This window comes from Populus trichocarpa, chromosome 3, assembly GCF_000002775.5.
Source record: "Populus trichocarpa isolate Nisqually-1 chromosome 3, P.trichocarpa_v4.1, whole genome shotgun sequence".
In the NCBI taxonomy this organism is placed as follows: domain Eukaryota; kingdom Viridiplantae; phylum Streptophyta; class Magnoliopsida; order Malpighiales; family Salicaceae; genus Populus; species Populus trichocarpa.
In genome coordinates, this window is record NC_037287.2 from 655,534 (window position 1) to 673,802 (window position 18,269).

The 18,269-nt window shown below is 30.1% G+C and overlaps 2 protein-coding genes across 2 annotated transcripts; both read left to right on the top strand.

Annotated features, from left to right (window-relative positions):
• The first annotated feature begins 145 nt into the window (after positions 1–145).
• LOC18111151 (cytochrome P450 81Q32) lies at positions 146–2,240 on the top strand. Its single transcript, XM_006389452.3, has 2 exons — positions 146–1,227; positions 1,391–2,240. Exons 1-2 carry the CDS (start codon positions 343–345, stop codon positions 2,009–2,011), a joined length of 1,506 nt encoding a protein of 501 aa, XP_006389514.1. The 5' UTR covers positions 146–342; the 3' UTR covers positions 2,012–2,240.
• Positions 2,241–7,926: 5,686 nt separating this feature from the next.
• On the top strand, positions 7,927–8,755 carry LOC18111152 (uncharacterized). Its single transcript, XM_006389453.3, has one exon. The coding sequence runs from the start codon at positions 8,085–8,087 to the stop codon at positions 8,586–8,588; it is 504 nt and encodes a 167-aa protein (XP_006389515.1). The 5' UTR covers positions 7,927–8,084; the 3' UTR covers positions 8,589–8,755.
• The last annotated feature ends 9,514 nt before the right edge of the window (positions 8,756–18,269 follow it).

The window sequence follows — 18,269 nt, forward strand, 5'->3', positions numbered from 1 at the left end:
TGAAAATTACGGATTTGAGGTCTAATCCATGTTAAATTTATAGTTAAATCGGAGAGGATATTTACCTGTGAGACACAATTTAAATTTAAGGCTATTGTTTAGATCTAACTGGATAAATCAATAATTCAAGAAGCAATTTTGAAATCAATTCTCCAATTAAATTTAGCAAGAAAGTCCTTGAATATATCCATTGATGTTGTTCTAAACAAGATGGAAAGGAGTTCCCATGTCACATCAGAGCACAGGAAAGTTCAATAATTTATTTCTAATAATACCAGAAAACAAATAAATCCTCACGGACAGCCTCGTAGTCAGTCACCAAATCTTCTCTGCCACCCCAAGATGGAAAACACCTTACTATACTCAGTAATCCTATTCGCTTTGTTCCTCGTTCTTTCCATCAACTTGCTGCTACGAACAAGAAAGCAACGCAAGACTCTCCCACCAAGCCCACTTTCTCTTCCGGTTATAGGACATTTTCATCTTCTCAGGCAACCCATCCACCGAACCCTTGAAGCTCTCTCGCAAAAATACGGTCCAGTCTTTTCTCTGAAATTCGGATCCCGCCTTGCCATCATCGTGTCATCCCCTTCAGGCGTGGAAGAATGCTTAATCAAGAAGGACATAGTTTTTGCCAACCGCCCCCATGTTTTGATCGGAAGAATCTTGAACTACAACAACACTACCATGGGCACAGCTGACTATGGTGATCACTGGCGCAACCTTCGCCGCATAAGTGCTATAGAGATCTTCTCGTCAACTCGTCTCAACGCTTTTCTGGGCATGCGAAAAGATGAAGTCAAGCTCTTGCTGAGCAGACTGTACCGCGTTTCAATGCATGGCTTTGCCAAGGTAGAGTTAAGGCCCCTGCTTTTTGACTTGACGAGTAATATAATGATGAGAATGGTTGCAGGGAAGAGATATTATGGTGAGGGAGTACACGAAGTAGACAAGGCAAGGGAATTTAGAGAGATGATGGAAGAGTTTATTCATTATAGCGGGGCGGCAACTGCTGGGGATTTTCTTCCCTTCTTGCAGTGGCTTGATTTGAATGGATATGTGAACAAGTTGGATAGGCTTAGTAAAAGGATGGATGCGTTCTTTCAAGGACTGATTGATGAGCATCGAGTTGACAGGAACAGAAACACCATGATAAGTCATTTTCTTACCTTGCAGGAATCGCAACCTGAATACTACACAGACGAAATCATCAAAGGTCATGTTCTGGTAAACAAATTCTCATTCTGTCTTTAATTTGTTTAAAGCTAGAAATCCTGAATATTGGATAGAGATCCTTACAGCGAGCTGATCTCCAACCGAGCCTATAGATTCTCCTGATTAAATCTGAGCTTGGTTTAACTTTTTTTGTCTATTTATTAATCTATTGTAGACGTTGTTGGTCGCGGGGATAGAAACAAGTGCTACATCGTTGGAATGGGCAATGGCGAATCTGCTAAACCAACCAGAAGTGTTGAAGAAAGCTAAAGAAGAATTAGACACTAGTCAGGTTGGCCAAGATGAGTTGATAGACGAGTCAGATCTTCCAAAACTACATTATCTTCATGATATCATCTCCGAGAACTTGCGTTTATATCCAGTAGCTCCACTGTTAGTGCCTCATATGTCATCCGCAGACTCCACTGTTGGAGGATACCATGTGCCCGCTCGTACAATGTTGTTTATAAATGCATGGGCCATTCATAGAGACCCTACGTTGTGGGATGAGCCAACAAGTTTTAAGCCTGAAAGATTTGAAAATGGAAGAGTTGATCAAGCATGCAAGCTCATGCCCTTTGGTCTGGGAAGGAGAGCTTGTCCTGGGGATGGCCTCGCAAACCGAGTGATGGCTTTGACTTTGGGCTCTTTGATTCAGTGCTTCGAGTGGAAGAGAGTGAGTGAAAAGGAAATCGACATGGCTGAGTTCACTACGATAACTATATGCAAAGTTGAACCTTTAGTGGCGATGTGCAAAGCTCGCCCAATTCTAGACAATGTTCTCTCTCGAGCTTGACATTTACTGCAATATATTTGATGATGTACGTACCAATAATCTTGAAGATCAAGACAAGTGTTCCCTTAAGATGCCAGATTTTATAGTGTTTGGTTGCTCTATCCACCGGAACAGAAAATATGGATGCATTTAGGGTAAGGAGGATATGTCTCCTTATTCTTTACATTTTAAAATAATAAAAATATTTCACTCTATAATATATATTATCAGAAAAGCAAATTTCTTTTTATATCTTCGTCTTCATCTTTCTAATCATACATGTTTTTATTTTGTTGTCTTCAGTTTTGTTCCCAGAAAGTATATGAGAGAGCTTCTGTTTTTTACTTATAAAAGCATCAAATTGATGTTTATTTTATTGTTTTTTTATGATTTTGATATGCTTATATTATTGCTACTTAATTTTTTTTATCTTTTTTTGTGAATTTTTTTGAAAAAAACAACAGATAAAAAAACAAAACAACAAAAACTCCAAAAAATATGTTCTTGATGTATTTGTATCATTTTCAGTATTTTTTTCAACGAATTTTTTAAAAAAATCTACTTTCAATGCGTTCAGTTATTAACGCACCTTTTGAGTTAATGTTGATGTTGCCTCTTTTTTTTTAAAAAAAAAACCAAAATATAAAAAAAATAAGAAAAATCAAAATATAATAAATGAGCAAAGGGACCAAAAGTGAAAATGAAAAAAATAAAGGACCAAAGAAAATTTAGATTGAGGAACAAGCAATTAGAGGGAAGAAGGCAAAAGATTTTACCTGTTAATAGGTGATTATACACACACATACACAAAAGATGGGGAATGTTGAGTAGAGAGGATTAAAAAAAAACAAAAAATTCCAAAAAAAGAGAACTCTTTCCAATTCACACACTCTAAAAAAGAAACACAAAAAAACCCTAGATCTCATCTTTACAACATTGTAGAAATAAATTTAATTTTATATCTTCATCTCCATCTTTCTAATCAAACATGTTTTTATTTTGTCTATATTTAGTTTTGTTGGTAGAGAGTATATGAGAGAGCTTCTACTTTTGACTTAAAAAAGCATCAAATTAATGCTTCTTTTAATATTTTCTGATGATTTTAATGTGCTTATATTGTTGCCATCCAATTTTTGATCATCTGTTTTTGAAATTTTTTGAAAAAAATAACAAATAGAAAAAAAAAATATATATATATATATATATGTTCTTGACGTATTTGCATCATTTTTAGTCTTTTTCAAAGATTTTTTTAAAAAAAATCTACTTTCAACACGTTTAGTTGTTAACGCAGTTTTTTTTGTCAACGTTGATATTGCCTCTTTTTTTTTAAAAAATCAAAATATAATAAATGGGCAAAGAGACCAAAACTAAAAGGAAGGAAATGAGGGACCAAAAAAAATTTAGATTGCTTGGGGACCAAGCAATTAGGGGGAAGAAGATATAAATATTTACCTATAAATAGATCAAGAATTCAATCAAATAAGGACTTTAAGCCATTAAAATTAGATCAAGAGTGATTAGAATGCCTTACCAAGCAAGTAATTAAACTCTAAACATGAAACGACCCAGCTTTTTCAAGCAAAAACGGTGGAATTGTTTTTTTTTATTCTCGATACTTCTCACAATGATATTCTGTGAATTAGTAATTATGTTCCCTTCCTTATCATGACATCATACGGCTATAGTTTTCGTAAATTGACATTTCTATAATATTATATTTTCATATTCATACATTTACATTACATCTTATTGACATACTCATGAATTTATATTCATGTTCTAGTCACGTTATCAACACGAGTTTATACACGAGTGCCGAACGACAATCTTACACAATTAATACCTCCTTTCATATGATTCTCATGTGATTTCTTAACACAACATCTTCATGAACGAGAATACCACATAAATATATTCATAACATCGTATCTGCATGTTTGCACATCCACATCCACATCCACGTTCCATTACAATTTTTCATTACAAGTCTTTATAAAAGTGTCGAATAACAAATATTCAGCATAACACTTAAGACATACTATTACATAACACCTTTCAAAATATAAGAACCCGTGGAACGGTTTTCCTACGCACCTTGATTGTATAATGTCTCTATTACAAAAACAACATGGATATAAAAATTATAAATAATCTAAACATAATAATAATAACTAGAAGGACGTTATCGTTATTTTCTGTTATCAATTGAAGGTGGTTATACAAAAAAAAAAAATAATGTTGAGGAGAAAGGATGAAAAAAAAAACCAACAGAAAAATGCCAAAAAAAAAACTCTATCTAGTTCACACATTCTAAAAAAGACACACAATAAACCTTAGACCTCATCTTTACACCAATATCTCTTCATCCAACCTAGCAGTTAGTCTAAACAAAAAACATCTCTCCACTGTAATTAGCCAATTTTCCCTGGATCCTCACAACAATCCTTCTTCTCCAACATGAGCAGCTCTTGACAAAACCAAGCTCAACAACTTTTCTCCTATTGATTCCAACCGTGATATATAGCACCTCTTTCATCGAACAAATACAACCTTTCTCCCTTCACCTATCGCCGACCACTCTACCATGTCTCAACAACAACACGCCATTTCTCTTCCAACGTATAAGTGCATTTAGTCTCCATTAAAGTCATGAGTAGTAACAGTAGTAATCCAAGATCCAAAAGCCTTGCATCTTGTTTTTTCCAACCTAGAGCAACAGAGGAGCGTAACTAACAACAGCAAAATGTTTCCCTTTCAGCACCCAAGAGTCTTTGGACTCAATTGAAGTCATGAGCAGCAACAACAACAATCCAAGATACAATAGCCTTGCATCTCATTTTCTAATTGGGACTAGCAAACTAGTAGAACCAGGCTAAGAGCAACAAATGAGTGCAACTAACACTAGCAACACATCTTTTTTCCAGCAATGTCTTATGTCTCCATTGAAGCAACTACGTCATCACCTCCTACCTGCATAAGCTGAATTGATTGCCTCGGCCTCCATAATTCCAAAATAGTAGCTTTCATTTGCAGCAAAGAGAGAGTGAAGCAGACCTGAAAATAAAAAGAAGAAAAAAAGAGCTTCCAAGTGACTGGATGTCCCTCCTTGGACAGCATGAATGAGTATCGTCGATGTAAGAGCAAAGAGGAGACCGAGGAGCATCATATCCACCAGCCTGATCTCTACCAACAGTGGTGACGTGTGAATCCACGCCCCGATAGAGTTTGTGGCGCGAGGTACATCCGTCGCCACTGTTCCAGCGGTTCTCCAGCCTCGATTCCAATAGATCCTAGACACGCCAAACACATTGGAAGGTCGATTCATAACCTCAAAACATTTGTTTGGACAAATTGCTAAAATATTATGAAATTTGGGACAAAATCGCTTATTGTTTTGTATAATATTTGGACTGTTTGGACTATTAATTTGGTTTGATTTGTGTTTGTATTTTGAAATAATTTGATTATTTGTGTTGAATTATGGGTTTATTTTTTTAGGGTTGTGATTGTTTTGTTGACGCTAAATCTGGGCACATGAGTTATGTTCGGTTCAATTTGATTTATTTGGATTAACATGAAATTTGAGCCAAGTAGGTGACATTAATAATATTTGTGTGGATGTTTGGCGTTGTTCGGTTTTGAGTTGATGTATAATAATTTGTTTTGAATTGATATTGTGGTTTAAATAGCCTTGATAAAAACATTTTATTTGCGTTTTGTCAAACATAGTCTTCGTATAGTTCTTAATAAATTTTTAATTGTTGGAAGATCATTTTGTAATAAATTTTGAATTCCCCACTTTTTTCTACCCTCACACATTTAATATTTGAAATTGTGACCCACACATGAGGTATTTTTCGGTATTAAATGAATCAGTTCCCTTCCACAAAAACAACAACATCAAAATCTTTCTTTTATTTTAAATTGCATATGGCCAAAAATCCTAAAAGTTATTTGAGCATTATTTAAAAATCTAAAATATTTTGGCATTTAAAAAAAATTGCATGAATTTTACAACAAGTTATTAAAATTCCAAATAATTTTGGCCAATATTTCAATAACCCTAGAAATTTTAATTACTAAAAATTAATTAATGATCAACATTTTAGTATAAATATGAGACCTACAAGTAGGTTGGTATTTAAATATCAAGAGTTGACTAGAAAATTCTCAGAATTATTTTAGATATTCATCAATTTTAATTAGGAGTATTTTTCACCACAATATATGAGTTGTGGAAAATACCTTCGCCTTCTAAGATGGGTGAACCCTGTCAGGGCATATACATGAATTCTTTCTATAAGAATTTATCTGGGCATACGAGCTCATAATAATTTAAAATATCAAATTTATTCATAAGTGTAAATATTTGTTTTGGATCATAGATAGACCATTGGTTAAGAACCCATCAAGACCTTGAAACCATATCTAAACCGTACAATGCAGCTTACCTCAGGTAAGGTGTGTTAGGGGTGTTAATATCTTCTCTAGCCACAACTAGTCTCTTACCCTTAGAATTTATGATAAGACCATTACACTCGAGTCTCTTAGTAACCCTAAACTAAAAAAAAAAAATTCATTTAAGCACATTACATTATAATCTCAAACATTTCTCTTCAAAATTTTTATCCTCGTACCAAACATAATCTTAATTATTTTGTAATTGCTTCTTCCACTACTTATGCCCTAAATCATTACATGTGTATACAATGTAATTATTAAATTTGAATTGAAAAGTTGATTTAAAAAATATATAATAGGTTTAATTCGAACTGGATTTTAAATTAAAAAAATAAAAGCATTGGTTTAGTGAAATGAGATTGGCATATCTGATTTTTAGTGATTTAAATGACCCGAATAAATTCAGACTAAACTCAGAGTGTGTTTGGTGTTGCGGTAGCTGTTGTGGTTGTGGTTTGAAAGAAGTTGTTTTATAAAAAGTACTTTTAGTTGATGTTGGTTTGAAAAAATAGGTGTTTGGTTAAAACTATAGTTGAAATTGAGGTTGAAGAAAAAGTAGTTTAATGTGTTTGGTTAAGAATGCTTTTGAAATTGAGGTTATAAAATAATTTTAAAAAATATATATTAATATTGATAGTTTTTAATTTAAATATTGTAGATTTAACTTTTGTTATTACATCATGAAATAAATAATACTTTATATAAAATATTTTTTATTGTTCCATTAAAATATCTACAATTCCATCACGTATGAAATACATCCGACAAGGACTACAGTTTTTTTGGTTGTTTAAGCGCGGAATAACATCAGGTAAAATATAATCAAGAACGAAATTAGGATTGCGATCAAATTCTGCAAATGCTACTTTATCAAGCGATCTCTGTCTAATTTATGTAGTGTCATTAAATAATGTTAAACACTAGTTTTTCGAATAAAAAACAATTAAAAAATTAAAAATAATTTTTATTTTACTGGGTTGAACCTGATTCGATGTATTTTAAGTTTTGAACCGGAACTGGTTTGGCCGGAACCAGTCTAATTAGCATGAACAGTGTAACATGCATACAGTATACTGCAAGTTACACTCTGCATGCTAATTAATTAGCATGCACAGTGCGTAAATATGTGTTGCCCATTGTTTACTGTTGAAACAAAAGCAGCTTCCTGTTGTTTCGCGATTACTGCGTTTGTAACGCAGTAAAAGGTGGGACCCATGAATAGCAAACAACGTTTTTTTCTGTAACCAAACATATATTTGCTGCGTTTTATTTTAGCCGCAGTCGCGTAGACAAACGTAGCGGCGTAGACAAACAGATTATCAGTCGGTTCAATAATAATTATTATTTTAAAAAATAAATAATATTATTTTAATAAAAATAACGAAGTACAGATCAATTGATGGATTCCATTATCCAGTAACATCAAGGAGTCCATGTATTATTGGAAGGCATTATAACCAGTTATGTCCCATCCTTTGAACTGATCACAAGGCCCACTTTCGAGACCTTCCTCGCTCCCTTGGCGTATATACCTCCCTCCACCCTAGCTCTAGCCTCACAACAATGGCAAAGTCTGTATCGTCCATAGCCCCACATACCTTTTGAGAAGCTAGCTAGTCCAGCAATCAAAATGAATGGTTATTCCAAGATCAAAATCTTTGGCACTGCCAGATCAAGATCCATGGACTTTTCAGATCTTTCATTAGCATTTCCTGAGCCCACAAAATCCCACACAGAGCCCCAAGAAACCAACAAGATAGTAGGCGACCACGACAATACCAAGAAGAACATGATTAGCACAGACACCACCACCCAAGACTCACTCTCGGTGCTTGAAGAAGATGAAGAAAACAATGTTGTAGAGGGGTTCGGCGCGAAGCTGAGGAGGAGCTCGTCCGTTTCTTCATCAGCTTCTGCACTTCAGTCTGCAGTGAAGAAAGCATTCTCCGTGACAAGATCCTCTTCGGTGTCAGAAAGGTATTGCAGGATCCATGACCAGTCTGCAACACTATCATCACCCATCCATGATGAAGATGGTACTTTGGACACGATGGAGTCAACAAGATCTGTGACGAAAAAACATAGCAGATCAGGCAGGTTCCTGAAGGTCTGTAAGAAACTTTTTGGACTTTAGTGCACTTCTGCCATTTGTTTAATCCCAGTTACTTGGCTCATCATGTCATTATTCACTTTGCTGCCGCTGCCGCTGCTGCCTTTTTCTTTTTTCAAGTATTGTTAAGCTACTTTCACTGTTATTGTAATAGCTCTCTCTCAACAATACAATATCCATTTGTTTCACAAGTTTTGTTAGATTATGCGTTATAAAATAAATTAAACAAATACATAAATTAAAAAAAATATTTATACTAATTAAGTATTAAAATGAAATGCTAATATTTATAATAAAAACAAAATATAAATACATATATAAATATTATATTTTACATTGTTATAACTTATGGCATATTTTTTTAATAAAACATTTGGTAGTATTTCCCGAATTATTTTTTAAATATCAAATTATCGACTCTTATCTACAATTTTTAATTATCAAAATTTCATATCCTATCAAGATACCATTTCTTAATAATTAATTTGCACACATAGTTATAAATTTAAGCAATTCAATATTGCATATCATAAATTACAATTAAATTACATTACACAATCATGAGTTTTTACAAATAAAAACAAATTACAATAAATTTTTATTTCCTCCATATTTGTTTAACAATCCTAACTTTTCAATTTCAAGAATTCAATCAATTGAGGACTTTAAGCCATTAAAATTAGATCAAGAGTGTTTAGAATGTCTTACCAAGTAAGTAATTAAACTCTAATTAAATACTTCCCAAGTCAAAGCTTCCAACTCCTCTTCTTCTTTAATCTTGGCCGAACTTCCTCTCTACCTCTCTACACTTGATTTTCTTCTCTCCAATTAATGCTCGCTAACCTTGTTTAATGTTCCCTCAAGATCTTCTCTCAAGATTTTATGTTTCCATTAAAATTTCTCACCTCTCTCGCATGTAAATGGTGGTTTTCTTTTCTTTTTTATCTGGCCGAGCACACACATGCACACCCACACACACTAACTTTTTACCAAATTCCTTCTATATCCTAAATAGTAAAATAAAATTTTTAGATCCCGACATCTGTCTATATAAAATTTTTACCCGGGTAAATTTAAATTTCATCAAATAACATATTGATAATTTTTTTCAAGTAACTCACTCCCGATAAAATTTTATTCACATTTCTGTATTTTTTATTTTTTAAGTATTTTTTATATTTTATTTTTTTAACACTCATACAAAACATTTTACTTTGAATTCTCAATTCATTATCATTCTCATAATTTAATTAATATTTTCCCCAGCTTTCATAATATTTTCTTTTATTATTATCAAAGATTTTACCCGGGGGTTTACATCTATTGTTTTTATTTTATATGTTTTTATTTATTTTATCTTAGAGGCTAATTGTAGTTACTCATAACAACGGATTTATGTTTTTATGAATGCGCTATAAAAATACAACTAATTTATATAAAATATAAAAAGAAAAAATTGGAGATAAATTATATTAATTTTTTTGAAGTATTATGAAACTAGAAAAAACATGTAAAAAAATCAATATCTATTTAAAAATAAAGTTAAACCCAAAAGTTTAAAAAATAAGATAAATAACATTATCAATATTTAAATAAAAAAGATTAATGTAAAGTAAAAAAAAAATGACTAAGTTTTGATGGGTCTAGCATACTAGAACCAAGCGTTGGCCTATAATTTTAAAAAAAAACTGAGTGTGCCTATGTTTAGAAATCCAAGCCCACATTTTTTAGATTTTTTTCTTCTTCTTCTTTTATTTTAAAAACAAAATATAAATACATATATAAATATTATATTTTACATTGTTATAACTTATGGCATATTTTTTTAATAAAAAATTTGGTACTATTTCCCGAATTATTTTTTAAATATCAAATTATCGACTCTCATCTACAATTTTTAATTATCAAAATTTCATATCCTATCAAGATACCATTTCTTAATAATTAATTTGCACACATAATTATAAATTTAAGCAATTCAATATTGCATATCATAAATTACAATTAAATTACATTACACAATCATGAGTTTTTACAAATAAAAACAAATTACAATAAATTTTTATTTCCTCCATATTTGTTTAACAATCCTAACTTTTCAATTTCAAGAATTCAATCAATTGAGGACTTTAAGCCATTAAAATTAGATCAAGAGTGTTTAGAATGTCTTACCAAGTAAGTAATTAAACTCTAATTAAATACTTCCCAAGTCAAAGCTTCCAACTCCTCTTCTTCTTTAATCTTGGCCGAACTTCCTCTCTACCTCTCTACACTTGATTTTCTTCTCTTCAATTAATGCTCACTAACCTTGTTTAATGTTCCCTCAAGATCTTCTCTCAAGATTTTATGTTTCCATTAAAATTTCTCACCTCTCTCGCATGTAAATGGTGGTTTTCTTTTCTTTTTTATCTGGCCGAGCACACACATGCACACCCACACACACTAACTTTTTACCAAATTCCTTCTATATCCTAAATAGTAAAATAAAATTTTTAGATCCCGACATCTGTCTATATAAAATTTTTACCCGGGTAAATTTAAATTTCATCAAATAACATATTGATAATTTTTTTCAAGTAACTCACTCCCGATAAAATTTTATTCACATTTCTGTATTTTTTATTTTTTAAGTATTTTTTATATTTTATTTTTTTAACACTCATACAAAACATTTTACTTTGAATTCTCAATTCATTATCATTCTCATAATTTAATTAATATTTTCCCCAGCTTTCATAATATTTTCATTTATTATTATCAAAGATTTTACCCGGGGGTTTACATCTATTGTTTTTATTTTATATGTTTTTATTTATTTTATCTTAGAGGCTAATTGTAGTTACTCATAACAACGGATTTATGTTTTTATGAATGCGCTATAAAAATACAACTAATTTATATAAAATATAAAAAGAAAAAATTGGAGATAAATTATATTAATTTTTTTGAAGTATTATGAAACTAGAAAAAACATGTAAAAAAATCAATATCTATTTAAAAATAAAGTTAAACCCAAAAGTTTAAAAAATAAGATAAATAACATTATCAATATTTAAATAAAAAAGATTAATGTAAAGTAAAAAAAAAATGACTAAGTTTTGATAGGTCTAGCATACTAGAACCAAGCGTTGGCCTATAATTTTAAAAAAAAAACTGAGTGTGCCTATGTTTAGAAATCCAAGCCCACATTTTTGAGACTTTTTTCTTCTTCTTCTTTTATTTTAAAAACAAAATATAAATACATATATAAATATTATATTTTACATTGTTATAACTTATGGCATATTTTTTTAATAAAAAATTTGGTAGTATTTCCCGAATTATTTTTTAAATATCAAATTATCGACTCTCATCTACAATTTTTAATTATCAAAATTTCATATCCTATCAAGATACCATTTCTTAATAATTAATTTGCACACATAATTATAAATTTAAGCAATTCAATATTGCATATCATAAATTACAATTAAATTACATTACACAATCATGAGTTTTTACAAATAAAAACAAATTACAATAAATTTTTATTTCCTCCATATTTGTTTAACAATCCTAACTTTTCAATTTCAAGAATTCAATCAATTGAGGACTTTAAGCCATTAAAATTAGATCAAGAGTGTTTAGAATGTCTTACCAAGTAAGTAATTAAACTCTAATTAAATACTTCCCAAGTCAAAGCTTCCAACTCCTCTTCTTCTTTAATCTTGGCCGAACTTCCTCTCTACCTCTCTACACTTGATTTTCTTCTCTCCAATTAATGCTCACTAACCTTGTTTAATGTTCCCTCAAGATCTTCTCTCAAGATTTTATGTTTCCATTAAAATTTCTCACCTCTCTCGCATGTAAATGGTGGTTTTCTTTTCTTTTTTATCTGGCCGAGCACACACATGCACACCCACACACACTAACTTTTTACCAAATTCCTTCTATATCCTAAATAGTAAAATAAAATTTTTAGATCCCGACATCTGTCTATATAAAATTTTTACCCGGGTAAATTTAAATTTCATCAAATAACATATTGATAATTTTTTTCAAGTAACTCACTCCCGATAAAATTTTATTCACATTTCTGTATTTTTTATTTTTTAAGTATTTTTTATATTTTATTTTTTTAACACTCATACAAAACATTTTACTTTGAATTCTCAATTCATTATCATTCTCATAATTTAATTAATATTTTCCCCAGCTTTCATAATATTTTCTTTTATTATTATCAAAGATTTTACCCGGGGGTTTACATCTATTGTTTTTATTTTATATGTTTTTATTTATTTTATCTTAGAGGCTAATTGTAGTTACTCATAACAACGGATTTATGTTTTTATGAATGCGCTATAAAAATACAACTAATTTATATAAAATATAAAAAGAAAAAATTGGAGATAAATTATATTAATTTTTTTGAAGTATTATGAAACTAGAAAAAACATGTAAAAAAATCAATATCTATTTAAAAATAAAGTTAAACCCAAAAGTTTAAAAAATAAGATAAATAACATTATCAATATTTAAATAAAAAAGATTAATGTAAAGTAAAAAAAAAATGACTAAGTTTTGATGGGTCTAGCATACTAGAACCAAGCGTTGGCCTATAATTTTAAAAAAAAACTGAGTGTGCCTATGTTTAGAAATCCAAGCCCACATTTTTTAGATTTTTTTCTTCTTCTTCTTTTATTTTAAAAACAAAATATAAATACATATATAAATATTATATTTTACATTGTTATAACTTATGGCATATTTTTTTAATAAAAAATTTGGTACTATTTCCCGAATTATTTTTTAAATATCAAATTATCGACTCTCATCTACAATTTTTAATTATCAAAATTTCATATCCTATCAAGATACCATTTCTTAATAATTAATTTGCACACATAATTATAAATTTAAGCAATTCAATATTGCATATCATAAATTACAATTAAATTACATTACACAATCATGAGTTTTTACAAATAAAAACAAATTACAATAAATTTTTATTTCCTCCATATTTGTTTAACAATCCTAACTTTTCAATTTCAAGAATTCAATCAATTGAGGACTTTAAGCCATTAAAATTAGATCAAGAGTGTTTAGAATGTCTTACCAAGTAAGTAATTAAACTCTAATTAAATACTTCCCAAGTCAAAGCTTCCAACTCCTCTTCTTCTTTAATCTTGGCCGAACTTCCTCTCTACCTCTCTACACTTGATTTTCTTCTCTTCAATTAATGCTCACTAACCTTGTTTAATGTTCCCTCAAGATCTTCTCTCAAGATTTTATGTTTCCATTAAAATTTCTCACCTCTCTCGCATGTAAATGGTGGTTTTCTTTTCTTTTTTATCTGGCCGAGCACACACATGCACACCCACACACACTAACTTTTTACCAAATTCCTTCTATATCCTAAATAGTAAAATAAAATTTTTAGATCCCGACATCTGTCTATATAAAATTTTTACCCGGGTAAATTTAAATTTCATCAAATAACATATTGATAATTTTTTTCAAGTAACTCACTCCCGATAAAATTTTATTCACATTTCTGTATTTTTTATTTTTTAAGTATTTTTTATATTTTATTTTTTTAACACTCATACAAAACATTTTACTTTGAATTCTCAATTCATTATCATTCTCATAATTTAATTAATATTTTCCCCAGCTTTCATAATATTTTCATTTATTATTATCAAAGATTTTACCCGGGGGTTTACATCTATTGTTTTTATTTTATATGTTTTTATTTATTTTATCTTAGAGGCTAATTGTAGTTACTCATAACAACGGATTTATGTTTTTATGAATGCGCTATAAAAATACAACTAATTTATATAAAATATAAAAAGAAAAAATTGGAGATAAATTATATTAATTTTTTTGAAGTATTATGAAACTAGAAAAAACATGTAAAAAAATCAATATCTATTTAAAAATAAAGTTAAACCCAAAAGTTTAAAAAATAAGATAAATAACATTATCAATATTTAAATAAAAAAGATTAATGTAAAGTAAAAAAAAAATGACTAAGTTTTGATAGGTCTAGCATACTAGAACCAAGCGTTGGCCTATAATTTTAAAAAAAAAACTGAGTGTGCCTATGTTTAGAAATCCAAGCCCACATTTTTGAGACTTTTTTCTTCTTCTTCTTTTATTTTAAAAACAAAATATAAATACATATATAAATATTATATTTTACATTGTTATAACTTATGGCATATTTTTTTAATAAAAAATTTGGTAGTATTTCCCGAATTATTTTTTAAATATCAAATTATCGACTCTCATCTACAATTTTTAATTATCAAAATTTCATATCCTATCAAGATACCATTTCTTAATAATTAATTTGCACACATAATTATAAATTTAAGCAATTCAATATTGCATATCATAAATTACAATTAAATTACATTACACAATCATGAGTTTTTACAAATAAAAACAAATTACAATAAATTTTTATTTCCTCCATATTTGTTTAACAATCCTAACTTTTCAATTTCAAGAATTCAATCAATTGAGGACTTTAAGCCATTAAAATTAGATCAAGAGTGTTTAGAATGTCTTACCAAGTAAGTAATTAAACTCTAATTAAATACTTCCCAAGTCAAAGCTTCCAACTCCTCTTCTTCTTTAATCTTGGCCGAACTTCCTCTCTACCTCTCTACACTTGATTTTCTTCTCTCCAATTAATGCTCGCTAACCTTGTTTAATGTTCCCTCAAGATCTTCTCTCAAGATTTTATGTTTCCATTAAAATTTCTCACCTCTCTCGCATGTAAATGGTGGTTTTCTTTTCTTTTTTATCTGGCCGAGCACACACATGCACACCCACACACACTAACTTTTTACCAAATTCCTTCTATATCCTAAATAGTAAAATAAAATTTTTAGATCCCGACATCTGTCTATATAAAATTTTTACCCGGGTAAATTTAAATTTCATCAAATAACATATTGATAATTTTTTTCAAGTAACTCACTCCCGATAAAATTTTATTCACATTTCTGTATTTTTTATTTTTTAAGTATTTTTTATATTTTATTTTTTTAACACTCATACAAAACATTTTACTTTGAATTCTCAATTCATTATCATTCTCATAATTTAATTAATATTTTCCCCAGCTTTCATAATATTTTCATTTATTATTATCAAAGATTTTACCCGGGGGTTTACATCTATTGTTTTTATTTTATATGTTTTTATTTATTTTATCTTAGAGGCTAATTGTAGTTACTCATAACAACGGATTTATGTTTTTATGAATGCGCTATAAAAATACAACTAATTTATATAAAATATAAAAAGAAAAAATTGGAGATAAATTATATTAATTGTTTTGAAGTATTATGAAACTAGAAAAAACATGTAAAAAAATCAATATCTATTTAAAAATAAAGTTAAACCCAAAAGTTTAAAAAATAAGATAAATAACATTATCAATATTTAAATAAAAAAGATTAATGTAAAGTAAAAAAAAATGACTAAGTTTTGATGGGTCTAGCATACTAGAACCAAGCGTTGGCCTATAATTTTAAAAAAAAACTGAGTGTGCCTATGTTTAGAAATCCAAGCCCACATTTTTTAGACTTTTTTCTTCTTCTTCTTTTAGGTGTGGACGTTGTTCTCTCAAGTTTTTCTTATATATAATCGAGTGATATGTCGTCTAACTTGTTGGTTGCTAGGTAATTTTTTAACAACTGAAAATTTAGGATTTAAGTATTTGAATCCCCAAAACTCATTTTTTGACTCGTTTAACCTAGAAACACCTTGAAAAACATAATGAACCTCAGTAAATTCATTTTCAATTCTTAAACACACTCTAATCACTAAAAAAACAAAAAATAAAAAATAAAAAACTCAACAGATCCTACGGTACCTTTTCCAACATGGTTATAGAAAACACTACCCGCACTGAATTTCTCTCGAGAAGACGCATTCATGTACACGGAGATCAATGTTTTTTAGTAGCTAGAATATGGTAATACGAGCATTTTCTCTCGTCACTTTAAAAACATAGGGACTGAAACATTATGAAAAGAGGTTTGGTACTGAAACATGAATAGCCAAAAAAACAAGGATCAAATGATAGAAAAATTGAAATTTTAGGGATCAAATTGAATTTATCCACGCCAAAAGTCTAAATGAGGTTTTTTTATTCCTTATCAAATCTGATTCTTATTCTTTTAATTTTTAGTTCCAATCCCAATTAAATTTTGTTTTTACAAAAATAAAAAACAAACTATCTTCAAGTAGTATATAATGCGAGTTGAAAGAAATGAAAACCAAAAACAAATCATGGTATTGTGATTTTGAAGATGAAATCTTGAAATTAAGTTTGATAGCTGAAATGGAAAAAAAAAAAACTATTAAAAATGAACTCTTTATTATATTTTTGTCCTCAACAAAATTCCATTTGAAGGAGCAATAATTTTCCTTGACTGCTAATTAAGAACCACATTATTAATTTGATGTTTCCAACAGCCTAATACGCCACAGCAAAACAGGAATTGAGAAAGGACCAGAGGTCGAATTATGTCCTCACAATTCTTCAAGCAACAATCCCATCGGGCATCCTCTTAACATTATTTACTTTTAACAGCTAGCAATGCTGCTTGATCTTGATCATTACCCATGACATGAAAGAATTCTGTTTGTACGTCTGAAAAGTATCAACAACGCATGGAGGAGGAGATTGGCCAATGATTTACAAGGAGCTAGTAACTTGTTTCCTTGGCTACTAGGTTTAGGATTTTAGTCATGAAAAATAAATTTTTTAAAAAAAAAACCAGTTAAAAATCCAAGTTGTTCATCGTTTTATTACTCTCGAATCCGGATTTTAAAACTCCCAAATTGGAAAAAGGTAAGGTAAGTACATTTCGTAGTTGCAGTGTGTCTTTTTGTGCTGACAAGTCATGTTGGGATATGTATGTGTGGAAGAAGCTTGGAAGTGAGAAGGGAAATCAATATCCAAACAGTGAAATGTCCAAGATCGATATAGGCAATACACTGCATCGTCCCTGTATATCTTTTGGACTGCATTAATTTCCCTTGCATAGGATGCCCTTTTAGGCACGAAAAGTATCAGAGACGATTTGTCTGTTCCCAGATCTGCATGCAGCATGACGAGATCTCACTCTACACGTTTTGGACGAAAATTCAACCATAATCCCGATTCACAGCAGACAGAACTTGTATTATTCAGCCCATGAATGTTATGGAATTGGATTCTCTCTGCTATATGCAAGCATAAGGTTCCCGTCCGTAGCTCTAACATCGAGGATTTGAGATTCAGATATAGCTTCTGTGGTTGCGATAAGAAAAATATAGATTTAAGAAATATATATTTAGCTGTGGCTTGATCAACCAGAATTTTACAAGATCAGTATTTAGTCAGCTATAAACTTAATCAAGGTTAGGTTTCGAGTCATGAATTTTCCAGATTAACCTATCAAATCGGATCGGATTTAACAGCCTCTGGGAGGGATCAGGAAAGCCTAAAGCTAGTAATGAAATTAGACTAACAGCATCACTCTCAACAAGCCAAATATTCCTCTAATAATGGGGGTTTTTATTTCCTGTTTGGCAGTCTTTATCGTTTCTATATAATTGGTCTCACCCTTCAAGTTCCCACCACCGTCTCCGGCTGTTGTTATGCATGTCGTCCTCCTTGGAAGCTGCCAATAAGGCGGTCATGGTGTGGTT

What these genes read in the sequence shown, in the direction of transcription:
- LOC18111151 (XM_006389452.3), top strand. Translation starts at nt 343, where the DNA reads ATGGAAAACACCTTACTATACTCAGTAATCCTATTCGCTTTGTTCCTC. An exon ending in TCATCAAAGGTCATGTTCTG is followed by an intron (nt 1,228 to 1,390) that starts GTAAACAAATTC and finishes AATCTATTGTAG; the next exon opens with ACGTTGTTGGTCGCGGGGAT.
- LOC18111152 (XM_006389453.3), top strand. Translation starts at nt 8,085, where the DNA reads ATGAATGGTTATTCCAAGATCAAAATCTTTGGCACTGCCAGATCAAGA.